This window comes from Carcharhinus amblyrhynchos, chromosome 7 (genome assembly GCF_965287045.1).
Source record: "Carcharhinus amblyrhynchos chromosome 7, sCarAmb.v2.hapA, whole genome shotgun sequence".
Lineage (NCBI taxonomy): Eukaryota > Metazoa > Chordata > Chondrichthyes > Carcharhiniformes > Carcharhinidae > Carcharhinus > Carcharhinus amblyrhynchos.
This window is the reverse complement of record NC_137330.1, coordinates 73,936,445-73,955,028: the sequence shown is the minus strand read 5'-3', so window position 1 is coordinate 73,955,028 and position 18,584 is coordinate 73,936,445. Positions and strand designations below refer to the sequence as shown.

The window sequence follows — 18,584 nt, the reverse complement described above, 5'->3', positions numbered from 1 at the left end:
GAACGTTACTGAGTGAGGTGGTCAGCTTTACAACATTACAGAATTAAGGGTAGATGTACCCACATGGAATGAAGCCCTTAAAACTGTCATTAAATTTGGGCACTATACCAACTTTCTCCCTAAGGTTTAAACCAATCATAGAGAGAGCATTCACCTTACAGGTACATTTGATAATGGCGATACGGAATAAATGATTAAGAGAGAAGGCAATTGAGCAGTGAGGTGTGCACATGTGGTGCAAAATTATTTTTAATGTGGCACATCCCTGGCTCAGAATTGTACTTACGTAACAAGCCTTAAATCGTGCTCTGTTATTTGAAAATCTTGATTAAGAAATTGCAGAAACAAGCCAACCATTGAGAATGGGTTACCTTAATCAAGAAGTAGTCAATGAGAGCTTGTTCAGGAGAATTCACCTTCAAGGTGGGCAACTGTAAGGAAATTATACTTGACAATCTGTCGTAATGTATTAACATTTATAATGGGATTATGTTACATTATATTCAGTGTTCCATTATGTAAAAAAAAATCAATTTTGTTAACTCCTGAAAATCATTTTAATGTTCCATTTTGTAAAATTTGAACCGACTAAGGGTCCAAATTGTGATTTGTTTCATCCATTGGACACCAGGATCAACTTAATCTCATCAAGAACACCTAGGAGACCCAGGCACTGTTTAAGAGGAGTGTCCTTTTAAGGATCCTTGTTGCAGGAGAGAAGGAGACTATTACATGGAACTGCCTCCCAGCAGTACAAAACTGCAAGCAAGAGTGGAACATGTGACAAGTCCTAGCATGCTCTGCTGTACACAGTCTAAATGAGAGGAAAGCCTGTAGCAACATGTAAACTGCTGCCAGGATTGTTAAGTTTTACACCCTCTAATACTCAAAAAATTCACCCAAAGTACCACAAATTATTCTGTCCTTGTCAGCTTTCTTTGTTAAGAGCATGAATCCTTTTTAAGCTAAGATACTGATAAAATAAAGTTGTTTCTTATTGGGAAACTAGCATCTGAACCTGACATTCCATTTTAAACATAAATATTATTAGCAAATGGATAAGGTTGGTGAAAATCCTATGCGTTAAAGCCAGCAGTTCACTGATAACACTCGATTCAAGTGCCAGAAAACACAAGAATGTTCAGAACATTTTATGAAGAGAACTCCTTCCCTCCCACTATTTATATTAATGATTTTGGTGTCGCATGACTCAGGTACTGCAAACATTATAATCAGGATGTGCTGTGTTTCTATTGCACACCTCGTTGCTCCACATCCTGTTACATGTAGTCATTAGTAATGTTTCAGAATAAAAGATTTGTAATACCATAGCGGAAACCATTTGGACCACTAAGTCCATGCCTGTTCTCGGTAAGAACAATGCAGTTCTCCGAATCTTCATCTCTTAGGTGGTTATCCCTTTTGAAAGGCACAATTAAATTGGTTTCCAGCACACTCTCAGCAAAGGGCGACACAATGGTTAGCACTGCTATCTCAAATCGCCAGGGACCTGGGTTCAATTCCCGGCTTGGGTCAGTGTGTGTGTGGAGTTTGCATGTACTCCCCGTGTCTGTGCGTTTTCTCTGGGTGCTCTGGTTTCCTCCCACAGTCCAAAGATGTGCGGATTAGATGGATTGGCCATGCTCAATTGCCCCTTGGTGCCAGGGGGTCTATCAGGGGGTTACAGGGATAGGGCCAGCTGGAATTGTTGTCGGTGCAGGCTCGATGGGCTGAATGGCCTCCTACTGCACTGTAGGGATTCTATGATTCCAGATCATAACCGTTCATCATGCCACCTCTGGTTCTTCATCCAATCACCTTAAATCAGTACCCTTTCTCAACTTGCTCTCAATTCTTCTGTCAATGCGAACAGTTTCTATCTATAATCTACGAATAATCTACTTTGACTGAACACCTTATGATTTTAAAATCTTCTCTCAATCTTCGCTTTTCCAAGAAGAACAACCCAGCTTCTACTTTCTGTCACAATAACTGAACTCCTGGAGTTATACTTTTAAATCCTTTTGCAATCCTCCCTCCAAAACCTTCATAACATTCGTAAACTATGGTGCTCAGACCTGGACACAATTCTCCAATTGTGAGTGAATGAATGTTTTACAAAGGATCATCACTACTTTTTCCCTTTTGGATTCTATCCTTCTATTTGTATATCCCATGATACTGTATTCGTCTCTAAACACTTTCTCAACTTGCTTTCCCATTTTGCACATTTATGCACATATAACCCGGTCTCTCTGTTCCTCTACTTGCTTTAGAATCACATCTTTTATTTGACACTTTGTCTTCAAAATTCCCCAAAATATATCACTTTGCATTTCTCTGCATTACATATTATCTGTTGTATATCTGTCCTTTCCATCAGTCTGTCTTTGGTTTCCTGGAGTCTATCTCAAGCCTCCTCCTTTCAGTTCACTGAGCTTCCAAATGTTGTGTCATCTGCAAATATTGCAATTGTGCTTTGTGCCCCTGATTTTAAATCATTGATATATATAAAAAATAGTGATTTGAGTACTGATGCCAGGGCAATACCTTTACCTCCCAGCTTGATCGCCTTTCCTTCCTCACATACCTGGTGGCTTTCAATCACATTTCTCCTGCAAACTGCCTGTTAAATTTGGTAGCTTCCCATTTCAATGCAAGTGAGGCCTGAGACCCAAGATCAGATGTCACAACCATTCAGGCACAAGGAATGTTACCTGTGCCATAAGGCACCCACAATGGGTGGGCTAAATTTCTGGGCCAATGCCTCTTTAAGCAGTTTGAACCATCAGTAATCGGATTCTTGTATTCCTTACTTATGACAAGCAGAAATAAGGTACCTTATCTTTAGCGGTCTTGACAGAAAGCTAGAAATCATCATGACATGCCTCTAGGCCTAACAGATGCAGGAGATGCTTAAGAAGTGGAGTTAAAACATCAGAACAGACATGACAGAACAAGAAAATAATGTGGACTTTTCACTTTACTGAAATATTTCCAAAATCTAAACGGTACAAAGAATTTACAGCAACATGCTGAAACCACAGTTTATACTTAAAACAAATGGTGCTGGCCTGCAGCAATGGAATCTAACATTTCACAAAACTGAATCAACGGATGCTGAGACCTCTCTGTCAATGCACAATAGTTCAGATGCCAAGAAAAATCAGAAATCCTTTACACAAAACTGGGAGTGGAGAATATGATAAGTTTGGAATGTGTAGCTAACGATAATCAAATACCCTGGTTATCTTATATCTGCAAGAAAATCCACTGTGGGGCGGGCGGGGGAAGAGGATTCCAGCTTTTATGTTTGGGGATTGGTCAATCGGACGTCTGTCGACAGACCAATATTTGAAACAAAGGAATTTTCATGATTATGTTGTGTTGAGAATTTCTGACTGGGGTGTGCATTCCACGTTTGTGGGACAAAAGATTCTCTGCCCTGCTTTGCCATCCATTGGTGCGAGTGAAGCACTGGTGATCTCTCCTTCGGAAGCTGCCAGACTATCAGGGATTAAGGCAGGATCAAGTCTAAAGTGACAGGTACAGACATCTAGTGGTTGGCAGGACAAATTTTCAGAGTAACTTCATTGCAGTGTTAATGTAAGCCTACTCGTGACACTAATAAATAAACTTTTAAACTTTAAACAAATTTCTTACTGACTCGTCAACATTACTGGTGAAAGCTTTTTTGTCTGCAAGCAATTGGTTCAGAAACAGGCCTGTAACCTAACTGAAATGTCCATGGTTGTTGTCCAGGTTGGTAGGGAGTAGGGAGTGGTAGGGAGGTTGGGGACAAGAAAATTCCCTCCATTGGTCCCACTTTGATGATGGCGTGGCCCCTGTTTTAAGGCAGATGAGTTTGGACAGAAATTTGGTATCCTCGGCTCTTGTACATTTAACTTCAGATCACCATTCCAGGGATAGCCTTTAAATATCATAGAATCTACGGTGCAGGAGAAGGCCATTCGGCCCATTGAGTGCACCCACCACAATTGCACACAGGTCCTATGTTATCCCTGTAACCCCACATATTTACCCTCCTAATCTCCCTGACAGTAATGGGCAATTAATCAAAGCCAAGCAACCTAATCGGCACATATTTGGACTGTGGGAGGAAACCGGAGCACCTGGAGGAAACCCACACAGACACGGGGAGAACGTGCAAACACCACACAGACAGTGACCCAAGATGGGAATCAAACCTGGCTCCCTGGCGCTGTGAGGCAGCAGTGCTAACCACTGTGCCACCGTGCCGCCTCTTTAGTTAAATCATGTTAGTTAAGAACATAAGAAATAGGAGCAGGAGTAGGCCATCTAGCCCTTCGAGCCTGCCCCGCCATTCAATAAGATCATGGCTGATCTGTCGTGGCTCAGTTCCACATTCCCGCCCTCTCCCCATAACCCTTAATCCCCTCGCTTATCAAAAACCCATCAACCCGCGTCTTAAAAATATTTAGCGAGGTAGCCTCCACCACTTCAACGGGCAGAGAATTCCAGAAATTCACCACCCTTTGAGTGAAGAAGTTCTTCCTCAACTCCGTTCGAAACCGCCCCCCCTTTATCTTGAGGCTGTGCCCTCTAGTCCTACTGTCCTTTCTGAGCGGGAAGAGCCTCTCCACCTCTATCCTATCCATCCCATTCATCATCTTATACGTCTCAATGAGATCTCCCCTCATTCTTCAAAACTCTAATGAGTACAAGCCTAGTTTATTCAGCCTCTCCTCATAGCTCAACCCCTTCAACTCCGGCATCAGCCTAGTAAACCTCCTGTGCACTCCCTCCAAGGCCAAAATATCCTTGCGTAAGTACGGCGCCCAAAACTGCACACAGTACTCCAGCTGCGGCCTCACCAATGCCCTATACAGCCGCAGCAAGACCTCCCTACTTTTATATTCAATCCCCCTCGCTATGAAGGCCAGCATCCCATTTGCCTTCCTGACCACCTGCTGCACCTGCAGGCTGGGTTTTTGCGACTCACGCACAAGGACCCCGAGGTCCCTCTGCACCGTCGCCTGCTGCAGTTTTTCGCCACGTAAGTAATAATCCTTCCTACCATTATTCCTACCAAAGTGGACCACCTCGCACTTGCCAACATTAAATTCCATTTGCCAGTTCCTGGCCCATTCGCCCAGCCTATCTAGATCCTTCTGTAGACTCTCCACACCCTCCGCGCAATTTGCCGTTCCACCAATCTTAAGGATCTGTATATCTAGGGAGCTGATGGACTGTGCCTAGGGCGAATGTCATTTCTATATTGATCATCATCTGTTGTGGTTGTACAGGCTTATTTACGAGTGAAATTCCTTCCACAGCTGGCAATGGCGAATAGCATTAGCTAGTGGTTGACTGATGTTTTTTCCTTCCGGCAGGCTCACTGCTTCCCAATCCAGTCATTATCTTTGCTCTCTGCTATTGCCACATTCTCCCTGGCTGCTCATCTCCAGGAACTCTGGTCAGCAGTGAGGAATTCCCATGCATCAAGTCTGGTCCTGTTCAACTTGAAGTCCAGCTTGTAGACATGGGAAACTTGTTGGTCTTGTGCCACTAGAAAGCTTGCCACAGAGCATGTCTTTAGATATATGGCCGTCATTCATTGATATTTAGCACGACCCAGCCAAATGAGTTGCTGATGACTCAGGAAGGCAAAGGTGTTTTCTTCATTCATTCCTGGGACATGGGCACCGCTGGCTGGCCAGCATTTATTTCCCATCTCTAGTTGCCCTTGGAGGGCAGTTGAGAGTCAACCATGTTGCTGTGGCTCTGGAGTCATATGTAGGCCAGACCAGGTAAGGAAGGCAGATCTCCTTCCCTGAAGGACATTAGTGAACCCGACAGGTTTTTCAACAATTGACAATGGTTTCATGGTCATTGGTGGATTCTTAATTCCAGATATTTTTTACTGAATTCAAGTTCCACCATCTGCTGTGGCGGGGTTCGAACACAGGTCCCCAGAACATTAGCTGGGTTTCTGCATTAATAGTCCAGCAATAATGCTCCAAAGATGTATAGGTTAGATGGACTACCCATGGTAGATATGTGGGGTTACAGGGATGGGGTAGGGTGGGCAGGTAAGATACCCTGTCTCAGAGTCAGTGCAGACTCGATGGGTCGAATGACTTCCTTCTACACTATAGGGATTATATGATTCTTACAAAGTCAGATTCAACAAAATAGGTGCAAAGAACTGTAGATTCAATAGTTCTATCATCAGAAGACTTTTTATTTTATTCTTTTAATTCCTTTCAGTTATGATAAATGAGTGATGACCCTAGACCATTAACCTCGAGGGTCTCACTCTCTGGCTTCTAATTGGGTCGGCAGAAGTTCCTCACGAGAAATATGCATATTAGCCCATTGATGAGTTGTAAATGGCACCCAGCCATCAAAATTAGAGTGAAAGCTTACCGGAATTGAAGCTGGAATTGAACCTGGGTCCCTGGCACTGTGAGGCTGCAGTGTTAACCACTATGCCACCATGCTGCCCTAAGCAAGTGTCTCAGTCATAGATAGGGTAAGCTTTCACTCTAATTTTGATGGCTGGTGCCATTTACAATTCATCAATGGGCTAATATGCATATTTCTCGTGAAGAACTTCAGCCAACCTAATTAGAAGCCAGAGAGTGAGACCCTCGAGGTATATGGTCTAGGGCCATCACTCCTTTATCACAACTGAAAGGAATTAAAAGAATAAAATAAAGTCTTTTGATGATAGAACTATTGAACCTACAGTTCTTTGCACCTATTTTGTTGAATCTGACTTTGTAAGAATTATATAATCCCTATAGTGTAGAAGGAAGTCATTCGACCCATCGAGTCTGCACTGACTCTGAGACAGGGTATCTTACCCGCCCACCCTACCCGATCCCTGACCATGGGTAATCCATCTAACCTATATATCTTTGGACACTAAGGGGCAATTTACCATGGCCTTTACCTAATCTGCACATTGTTGGATTGTGGGGGGAAACCGGAACACCCGAAGAAAACCCACACAAACATGGGGAGGAGGTGCAGACTTCTCACAGGCAGCCACCCAAGCCGGAATTGAACCTGGGTCCCTGGTACTGTGAGGCTGCAATGTTAACCACTGTGCCACCATGCTGCCCTAAGCAAGTGTCTCAGTCATAAATAGGGTAAGCTTTCACTCTAAGTTTGATGGCTGGGTGACATCAATGGGCTAATATGATATTTCTAGTGAGGAACTTTGGCCGACCCAATTAGAAGCCAGAGAGTGAGAACCCTCGAGGTTAATGGTCTAGGGACATTATTTTAAACTCACTGGGCTTGGCAAATACTTGGCAACTTTAGCTCAGTTAATCCTCTTTCATTTTTAATAAAAAGCGGCTGCAGGGAAGTGCAGCATCAGAATTGCCAACCTGACAATGATTAATTAACTTTAAAACAGACTGGAAATGAAATCTGGGATGTCATGTTAATTGTTGTTTAGGTGCTCATAGAATCATGGAAATTTACAGCACATGATCACACTATCTGGCCAAAGCCAGCACTCCAAAAGATTTATACACTTAGTTGCATTCCTCTGTCATTTCATGCTTTTGAGACTTCTCTTTTTCAGGAATATTCTATTTCCATTTAACAGCTTTAATGGACTCTTCTTCAGACCCAAGTCTTTTTCAGATTTAGGCTTTGTTTGAGTCTATTCTACCCATCTGACCCCACAACTGGGCAACCCCTCTCTGAACTTATTAAAAGTGTTGAAGCAGAAGAAAACAGACAATCAAGGAAATCCAATGGAAAAGCTCACACAGAAATCCAGCCAAGTAAATGTCAAATGCATGCCAATGATCTGAGTGCAGGTGAAAGGCTTTTGAAATATTGTTTCCAAATATTGTTTTCATGCCAGCATTAGGAGGGCTCCATTTTTTTCAGGTTGTGGGGAAGTGGTATGCTGACCAGCTCCAGGTCAGGCCTAGGTGGAAGGTGAAGGATCACATCAATCTATTTCACCCTGCACATCAAAACCTAATGATATAAACAAGGTCCCAAATATTAATGGAGAACACTTCAGTTGCAAAAGTGAGAGTGCCTGGAGAGCCAGAGCGAGGAGTGGAACCCACTTGTGTGTGAGAGAGAGAAGAGTGTGAATGCATGTTTGGGGGGGGGGGGGGGGGGGGGGGGGGTGTGTGTGTGTGTGTGTGTGTGTGTGTGTGTGTGTGTGTGTGTGTGTGTGTGTGCATGTGTGAATGTGTGTGCGCGTCTGTGTGTGAGAGTGTGAATGTGTGAGTGGGAGTGTAAAAGAAAGGAAGAAAGGGGAGAGTGTGGGTGTGAGAGGAGAGAGTGTGAATGTGTGTTTGGGAGTTGAGTGTGTGTGTAAGAGTGTGTCTATGTAAGAAAGAGAGAGAAGGGAAAGTGTGGATGTGAGAAGGGAGAATGTGAGTATATGTGTGGGTGCGAGAGGAAAGAGTGTGAATGTGTGTTTAAGAGTAGAGGGAGGGAGGGAGGGAGAGAGAGAGAGTGTATGTGTGTGTGTGCGTGTGCATGGGGGAGAGAGACAGAGAGAGTGAGAGAGGAGAGTGTGCAAGTATGTATGTGTGTGTGAGAGGAGAGGGGGAGTGTACTTGTGTGAATGTACAAGCAAGGAGAGAACGTGTGTGTGTACGTATAAGAGAGAAGAGTGTGTGAGTGAATGGAATGTGTGACTGAATGGGAGTGTGAGAGTATGAGAGAGGGGAGAGTGAAGAGTGTGGGCATGCAAGGGGAAGAATGTGTGTATAAAAGGGTAAAGTGCGAGTTGTGCGTGTGAGGGGGAGAGTGTCAGTGTGTGAGAGGGGAATGTGAGAGGGCTGATTTCGAAAAAAACTTTCAATTCTCAGGCTTACTGTTTATCTTGACAATGTTGTAAACATAATCTTTTAACCTAATATAACCTTTAACTTTTCTCCTTGGCTACAGTTGGTTAAATTTCTTTTGGTATTTTTATTCCTCAAAGGGATGTTTGTTTGTTAAGGATTATTAAGCTATTACTTTTATACCTTCATGTCTTTGAATCTAATTTTCAAATTGGCTTTATTTAAATGCAAGTCCTTTGTTTTGCTCACAACACCCTCAAATGCAATGTGAAAGTGTATTGTATTATGATCGCTCTTTCCCAAAGAATCCTTTAATAAATGATTACTAATTAACTCTTGTCTTATGGCACAACATTAGATTTAAAATAGCTTATTCACTAGTTGGTTCCTCAATAAGTTGTTCTAGAAAACTGTCGTGAATAGATTCCATGAACTCATCCTTCGAGCTGCTGTTGCTAATTTGGTTTTGCCAGGAGATGAAGCTTAAAATCACCTAGTTATTGCATTACCATATGTTACACATTTCTCTAATCTGATGTCCAATACAGTAACTACTGGAGGGTGACTATAAACTAATACACTAGCATTTTCTGTCCTTTATATTTCTTAGCTTCCCCCCATACAATGATTCTACAATGAACTGTTGTTCCACCTTTCTTCCTTACCTGCAATAGCCTGCAGGCTGGGAATGGCGATGGTGCTGTAAGTGTTAATGTTGCTGGTGCACCATGTGTGCACCTGAGTTTCACCTTCACCCTCCGGTCCCGTGACACCATCCACAAAATAGGAGCCCCATTGCTCTGACACCACTGGCCATATCGTCTGCTTCTTGCTCTGGAAAAAAATAAAGACAGACATATGAAAGGATGAAGGAGTCACGAATTCATAAGGAATGATTGTCACCAATTCTTTTTCTCAGATAGAATTTGGAAAAGAGCTACTTTAAATGCTGCGTTTTAAAGCACAGCTCATCCAAAACGATATGCAGTCCAAGACAAAACGCAGTTAATGTGCTAAAGTACAAGTTCTGAAGTTGTCTCCAACAGACCATAAATAATAAAAAAAATTGATGAAATGATAAATCTTCACATCCATTGTGTTGAGTCGCTAGTCAGGCGAGTTTAGCAGGAGCCTCAAAACATCTGGAGATTTATTAGAATGCTATAAAGCAGTAAGACTCAGAGTAAGCTTCCAAGAAGAAAAGGGAATGAGATTTTATTTATTTAAGTCAAACAAGATAACTCATTGATTTTAGGTTGTACGTGATGTACCATTTCTTTTATTGCGATATGAAGGCAAGTTGTACTGACCGAATAAGTGCATCAGATTCTAATTGCTTCTCTGTGTATTCACTTGCTGTAAAACAAAGCCAATTTACATTAAGTCCTAACCATCTTTGAGGTGACTCAAGAAATGGATGTAGAATATTACAGCGCAGTGCAGGCCCTTAAAATGTCAAAAATGTGACTATTTGGATAGCTTTGCAAGAAAATTTGATCGTTACACCTCTGGGGCTATCATATGACCAGACACAGGGTAATGTGAGTCCACTGCCATGAAATTAAGATGTGTAGACTGCTGACAGGATTGAGAAGACACTAACCCCAAGATGGCTGACTAGCTTTGCAACAAAGGCTTTCTGTGCTGGACCCTGAGACGGAAGCTCCAGTAATTCACATTTCTAAAATACCAACGTTTGTATAAAGAAATAAAGCTTTAGAGAAAGTGATGGTGATATAGTGGTCAGCATAGCTGTCTTCAAAGCAGCTAACCCGTGTTTGATTCCCAGCCATCACACTGATGATTATATTTTTCTATGTTTCTATAGTTGTTGGGATTAAAGGGGCCAAGGGATATGGGGGGGCAGGTGGGATTAGGATGTTGATTTTGATGATCAAAATGAATGGCAGAGCAGGCTTGAGTGCTGAATGGCCTACTCCTCCCATTATTTTCTACATTTCTATATCCGAAAGAAATAACTAAAAACTTAAAATCCACCTTAGGGCCATCGACAGAAAAAGAGCTTGGAAAAGTAGTAACAACTTTGAGAGCTCTGAATGTTAATTGATAAATATGGAAATGTAAACAATGCTTACAGTTTGAGAGGAATTCTAGATGTGCCTGCTAGCCACTAAAAAAATTGTGACACAGAGGGTGTGGTGAATATGAAGTGAATACGAGATGTAAAATTTTCAATAAATAGTTTCTGACTTGGGACCACCTTTGGGATGCATTTGTTAAATTATCTGTTGTCAGAAGAGTATGGTGCCCATTTCTGGACTTGCTGATGAACTTGAAGCAAGTTGGAGCAGTTGGCTCTCAAAAGATAGGTAGCAGTGAAAATAACACTTCTTGATCTGGACAGTAATCAACAAAGAATGCAGAGAATATCCAGAGACGTAAGGGTAAGTCATCGCTTGTGGAAAATATGATGCTGGCATAACAAATGCTTTAAAGAGGATTTATGTTCCAGTGGGGTGTCACCACCTCTAGGAGAGAACATTGTGAAGACAGAATGAAAAGTATCACTCGGAGTAATTGAAATATTATGACAGTGTGTCACTGCAATTAGTCCTTTTTCCCCTGAAAATGAGGTAGTGGTTTGAATCTACTGATCTATAAATCTGACAGCAGTTATCGGGCAAAGCTTCCAGCAAACCGATCTCCGAAAACCCCAAATCATCCAAAAACGGATCTCCTCCAAACAACTAGGCAAAGCTGATGATGGATAAAATGCACTACCGATGCGCGTCATTTGCAAGATTTTTGAACATTTTTTAATTTTGAACATAAAAATAATTACAAACTTATCAATTAAATGAAAATTAACCAGAAAGTTTACATGGTGCTTTATCCAACACGTGTATGAAAATATAAAACAGCTGGGAATTAAACTTGGGTGTTTTCGGAGGGAATAGGAGTTCAACATAATATTTGACTGGGCTTCGTTGACAGGTCTCAAATGGTTAGCTGAGCGAATGTGGAGTTTTCTTTGTGGCACTATTCAGTGGGGAATATATCAAAGTATTTAAAGTATGCCATTGAAACTAATGGAGATCTCAACTGTTCCCTCTTATTAGGGATAAATGAAGTTAGACCCATAAAATAAATTACTTGAATAAACTGGGCTTGCCAAAATACTTGTTTTTGTTAACTCTGAAAAGTTTAAGAAACTGATCTTTCAAATGTTTATCTTAATCGATGATGTTAGCTGTGTATATAATTGCTCTCCTTTGTAAATCTGAAACAGCAGCAACAATGATTTTTGCAATGCATCCTATGAAGTGTACAAACTGCAATGGGTTAACAGCAATTGGTAATGCACTGACATTGCTGAATTGCCAAGTAGATAGCACTGAAAATGTGCTCATTTTCATGTTTATCTTAACCCTGAGCCTGCCACAGATTCATGGAAAAACATGATTCCCTGGCCCAGCCACTGTTTAAGCATTCAGTTCAAAAATCATACCACCAAAATTAAACAGCTAAAGCACATTTGTTCATCCTGATATCTTTTTACCTCTTTGTGGGAAATATAGAAAATTGAGATGTAGCAATAGAAATCCTTGAGCTAATTTTTCCAGTTGACATCATTTTAGTATTGATGCTGACCTGACAAAGACATTTTTAAAATTCATTCATGGAATGAGTGCCACTGGGTCAAGATTTTTTATTAATCGCTAATTTCCCTTCAGAAGGTGTAGTGAATTGTCCTCTTGAACTGCTGCAGTCCATGCAGTGTAGCTACACCCAGTATGTTGTTAGGGAGGGAGATCTAGGATCTTGATCCTGTGACAGTGAAGGAACAGCCAGAGTTCCAAGTCTAAAAGGTGTGTGGCTTGGATGGGAACTTGCAGGCGGCGGTGTTCCCATGCTGCCATTGTCCTCCTATATCATAGAGATCGTAAGTTTGGAAGGTGCTGTTGAAGAATCCTTGGCATCTTGTAGATTGTACACACTGTGCAGGGACAGAATGCTTAAAGAGGTACATCTGGTGCCTATCAAGCAGGCTGCTTTGTCCTCAATAGCGTCAAGCCTTTTGAGTTGGAGTTGCACTCATCAGGCAAGTGAAAAAAAGGTGTTCTATTAGACTCCTGGCTTGTGTCTTGTGGACAGACTTTGGGGAAGCATGTTGCCTGCTGCAGAATTTGCAGCCTCTGTTCTGGTCCTGTAGCCGCAGTAATTATGTGACTGGTCCACATTAGTTGCTGTTCAATGGTGATCTCTGGATGTTGATAATGAGGGATTCAGCATTGCTAAAGACATTCAAAGTCATGGGGAGATGGACAGATTCTTTCTTGTTGGAATGGACATTGTTGGACCTGACATTTATCAGCCCAAGTCTGAATGTCATCCAGGTTGTTCTGCATTCAGGCAAGGTCTGCTACTCTCAGGAGTAGCAAAGGATTTTGAACAATGTGGAATCAGCAGTGAATATCCCACTTCTGAGGAGCTCTTACAGCAATGTCCTGGGGCTGAGAAGATTGATCTCCAACAATGAAAGACTTTGGGCTATATATGGCTCCAACCGATTGAAAGCTTTACTCCTGGTTTTAAATTTTGCTCAGTTTCCTTGATGCCACATTTGGTCAAATGCTGCCTTAACAAGGGCAGTCATTCTAACCTCATCTCTTCAGCACTTTCGACTACAATTGGACCAAATCTGTAATGAGGTCAGGAGCACTGTCCTTGGCTGAACTCAAACTCAGCATCAATGAACAGGGCATTGCTCAGTAAGTGTAGGTTGATAGCACTGTCATCAACACCTTCTATTACTTTGATTAGGAACAAGAGTAGACTGATGGGACAATCATTGGCCAGTGTGGAATTATGGACAGGGCATGCCTGGGCAATTTTCCTACATTGTCAGGTTGATGCCATTGTTGCAGCGATACTGGCAACAAATGCTTTAACCCTAAGGTTATAATAATTTTGATTAGAACAAAGTTACAACGTTCCTAAGAAAATTCTACAGCCATAATTTAAACGCTAGCAGCTCATGGTATGGCTCAGGGCAGTGAACTGACTGCCTGGCCATACTACATTTATATCCCAAAATTGTAGTTCATAGAATAAAAGGGATAGTAGCAATTTCGATACAGAATTGGCGGAATAATAGGAAGCAGAGAGTAACAGCCTATGGATATTTTTCAGGCTGGAGGAAAGTTTGTAGTGGTGTTCCTCAGGAGTTGGTATTGATACCCTTGCTTTTCCTAATATATATATTAATGATCTAGATTTTTATGTACAGGGGACAGTTTCAAAGTTTGCAGGTGATACTAAACATGGAAGGATTAAAAACTATGAAAGGCCCTAGATCTGCCCCTCTGGGTGCTTCCTTCACTGACCTCTCCATTGAAATCCTATTCCTCTCTCCCTATTCCCCTCATCACCGATAGAGTCCCTGTTCTTACCTGGTCCTGGGCTCTGGTACGTAAGAATCCAGGGGCTGCTGTAGTCCTAGTCCTGGCCACCATTGCCTCTGGCATTGCTGGGACTACAGAGCTGATTGCCAATCAGATTGAGGGACAAAAGTTCCATCTCTTGTTAATTAAACTCCTACGAGCCTTGTTTGGTTCTGGGCTGCTGTGATTGGCAGGATTGCCAATCCCACAGGTGGCCAGGCTGGACTCATTGTATCAATGAGCAGAAACCAAAAGAGAAGATGCTGGAAAATCTCAGCAGGTCTGACAGCATCTGCAAGGAGAGACAAGAGCTGACATTTCAAGTCCAGATGATGCTTTGTCAAAGCACTGTGTAAAAACTGATGTTGTTGACTTTGAAGCAGGGCTGAGCTATTGTGAAACTGGCACTCTTCCAGTTAAGAAACCAAGAAATGAACTAAATTCACCTCAAAAGAAAAATACAGATATGCCAGTAGACAGACTGAAAGCTTTCAATTAACTTTGGAAGGTGACATTCTTGCCGTGGAACATTGCTTACTTAATGCGGATCAGAATTATTTATTAGACTCACAAGTAGGCTTTCATTAACACTGCAATGAAGTTACAGTGAAAATCCCTTAGTCGCCACACTCTGGCGCTTGTTCAGATACACTGAGGGGGAATTTAGTATGGCCAATGTATCTATAACCAGTCTTTTGAACTATGGGAGGAAACCAGAACACCCAGAGGAAACCCAAGTAGACACAGGGAGACCATGCAGACTCTGCACAGACAGTGACCCAAGCTGGAAATCAAACCTAAGTCTCTGGCACTGTGAGGCAGCAGCGCTAACCACTGTGCCACCCCTATGGAGTAGAAGACAGGGGGTGCCTGAAAATATTTTTTAATTCTTCATGTCACATTGCAGAAATGAAAGCTGCTGAAAAATTCCAATTCCCTTTTTCAAACTCTGGAAATTTATGAAAAAGATGAAGTAATGTTTTTCAAAGGAACCCCAGGATTTAAATCTAGACAAGGTACCTGCACATGCATGACAGACATGGAAACATTATAGAATATGTACGTATCTGCTTAATATTCCTAATTTTTCCATAAATCCATGATATAGGAGAATAACGAAGATGCAGAATGTTGTTTTGATCTTAATGTGGATAAGGATGGAGTACATGAAACAGCAAGTTATAACAAGTCTATGAAGGTAATGGGCTAAATGGTTTTACTTTGTAATGTGCTTTCTTATGTTCTTCTGTTCAATAAATTATTGAGAAATATCCTAATGACTCAGTTAACAGTTACCTTTGTGGATGTTAAAAACACCTGTGTCATTCCAAATGACATTCAATCTAACAATGACCACAAACTCATCAACTGCTGGTGCAAGAAACGCAAGAATTAACAGGTTCAGGAAAAAATTATAATCCCATTGTGAGATTAACAATTTTGAACTTAATTTTTATTTACACAACAAACAGCAAGGAGGAAGAAAATTTGTACTTAGACACCATCTTTTATGCACCTCAGGATCATCTCAGCTTTTTTTACAATTGTTTACATTTTGAAGTCTGCTGGTTGTTTCTAATGTAGATAAATACAATAGATTGCAAGAGCATGCAAACATCAGAGTGATGAATGGCCAGATATTCTACATTTGAGGTGCTGGTTGAGGGACTAAATTGCCCAGAACCCATTTCACTTCTTCACATTATTACCATGCAACTGCAAATATCCACATAAACACCATAATCAGGTAGAATGGACCTAATGTTTTAGTCAAGATGGCACCTCCAATTATTTGCAATTCTTCCTCTGTACCGCAAGTTAATATGCAAAAAGCCATTCTAAGGTGAATTGTGCAAAACGTGGATTTGGGTTTTATTAATATTTCTGTTACTACACTATGAATAGAGCTGTCTTCTAGAAAGGGGATGTGCTGGTCAAACTTAATGCAATTCAACTGTAGATTTCTATCATAGACAGACTTTCATCCTTCATGAAGAGATGGTGACATAATGTTAACGTCACAGAGACCCAGGCTAATGCCCTGGGGACTTTGATTCATATCCCACTACAGCAGCTGATGGAATTTAAATTCAATTAACAAAACGTAGAATTGAAATTTAGTATCAGTAATGAGTGCTGTAAAAACATCCTCCGGTTCATTAATACTCTTTAGGAAGGAAATCTGTCACCCTTCGACTACGTGTGACTACCAATCCACAGTCTTGATCCAAAATTGACACTTAGCCACTCTTTGAAATGGCACAGCAAGACAATCAGTTCACGGGGAATTAGGAATGGGCAATACATGCTGGACTCTCCAGCGATGTCCTACATTGTGTCAAATAAACAAACAAATCTGTCCACTATGCCGGATTTGCACTTGAAGGATGAGGACGTTTAAAGGAAAGTTTCAGTGATGTACAGAAAGACAACATTCCCACGCCTATGGTTAAAATGCAACCTTGCTTAAGAGGCTAGGGAGGACTTAATTTGTATGGGGCACTTAATGACCATGGGGCATATCAAAACACGTTATAGCCAATGAATTATGGTGCTATTTTGCAGGGTAGACAGAATAAAACTAATGGCCCCAAATTATCTGATGGAATTAGCATTGAGTATTGAGATATTGGCCATTGTTGTGTGACTGGGGGCAGAGCAAGTCGAGACATGCAATACTTGCATGCAAGATTTAACCTTCTGACGGGCAGATCCTGTTATCACAGATCTGGAATTTACCCCACAACACTCACACCTGTCAATTACAGGTGTATCACCTGGGTTAAAAGTGATTAGCAGCACAAGTTGCATTGAGAAGGCCTCAAAATACACACAAAGTTACTGAACAATTAACAGTTCCCTACCTTTGCTTCTAACCACCACCTCCCCCACCCCCTGTGCGCTACCATCTACTCCCATCACCCACCCATGGATTATTTTACAATATTAGCTTGTACACATGATCAATTAAGTTGCATTGTTTGTGTCAAAGCTGGTTTTAAGAATTTGCTACAGCAAAGTTAGTCAATAATGAATCACATCAGTTGCCAATGACAATCCAATAAACATTGTACATTTTATTATCTTCAAATGCAAACTGCAACTCCATTAGCTAATTTGTTTGGACTGATTATAATAAGCAGTTATGAATACTTACTTCATATTTTCCTTTCTTCTCTAATGGTTCAGAGTCCTTTCTCTCTGTTGCAACTTGTTGGCTGGCTTCAACTTCTAGCTCTTCCAGCACCAGGACTGTTTCACAATTATTATAGCTGTGAGCAGGAAATATATCCGAGCGCATACTGTCACCAAAGTAAACAACCTGTGGGTTAAATAGCAGACATCATGCTAAGTTCTCTCCAGACTAAGATCATACCAAAGGCATAGATTAAAGATATTTATAAAATGCAAATGTAAAGGAGAAAAGAAAACGACGCATATTTTCAGATTACTTATCGGGATAGATAAAATCAAAATTCTGAATAGAAATTTGAGCAATTTTTCATGGCTTGTCAGGAAGGTGACTGAAAGGATCCTGATAATTTTTATTCTTGAACACCCTTTCATGTTGTCTCAAAAACCTTCCGAGATTACCTTCCTGCATTCCTGCTCGGCTTTAGCAAATATACTATTAATCATACGTTAAAAAATTGAATACCCACCAAATACAGGGATGTAAAAGATTCATGCAGTTAAGACTTGGCTATCTTAATTGCCTATGACTGAATGGAACTTAATAAGTGTGGTAACAAGATATGATAATTAGAAAAATGCTCAGTACTTCTGAAGTGAAAAGGGCTGTTCTGCTGTTGGAAATGGGATAAAGATAAACAGCACTTCCTTAAGTTATCACAAAAGCAAGCTTGTGATTATCTGATAAGTAGGCCCAATTAGGGTAAACTAAAATTTAAAACATAAATGTTTAAACAAAGGGGCTCATGCATTTGGAAAAGATAAGGAAACCAACTCAACTAAACTGTGATAAATCCCCAAGTCTTCCAATCAACTTTGGAACTGCTGCGTTCGATGCGGATCAGTTAGAAAACCGCGTATTTACCTGATTACGTTTATAAGCATCTAAACTTCCAAAGAAGCCTGAAGATCTCATTCAATGCAAAAATCCATGCAGAGAGCAGCAAAGAGTGGTTGCAAATTAGTGTGTCTCAGGGGGAAGTTGTGTTGGAGTGCAGGAGAGTTTGTCAGTATGAATGACTGAAAGGTCAATTGAATACTTACCCAACAGTTTGACTAGGATTTTTTCTCTCATTTCCTGGGTAACTATTCAGATAAGTGAATCGGGACTGTTGCTTCTTGGCCTTTTAGCTACGATCAAGTGTCGGCTGAAACCCAAGATGGGGTGAAA

At 41.2% G+C, this 18,584-nt stretch overlaps 1 protein-coding gene across 1 annotated transcript in view; it reads right to left on the bottom strand.

The window, feature by feature from the left end:
- nt5dc1 (5'-nucleotidase domain containing 1) overlaps positions 1–18,584 on the bottom strand; it is a 531,068-nt gene that overhangs the window by 29,313 nt on the left and 483,171 nt on the right. The window contains exons 10-11 of the mRNA XM_080192585.1: positions 17,379–17,543; positions 9,482–9,650 (exon numbers count right to left, since the gene is read on the bottom strand). Of these exons, the coding sequence (XP_080048711.1) occupies positions 9,482–9,650; positions 17,379–17,543 (334 nt within the window). The remainder of the gene's footprint in view (positions 1–9,481; positions 9,651–17,378; positions 17,544–18,584) is intronic.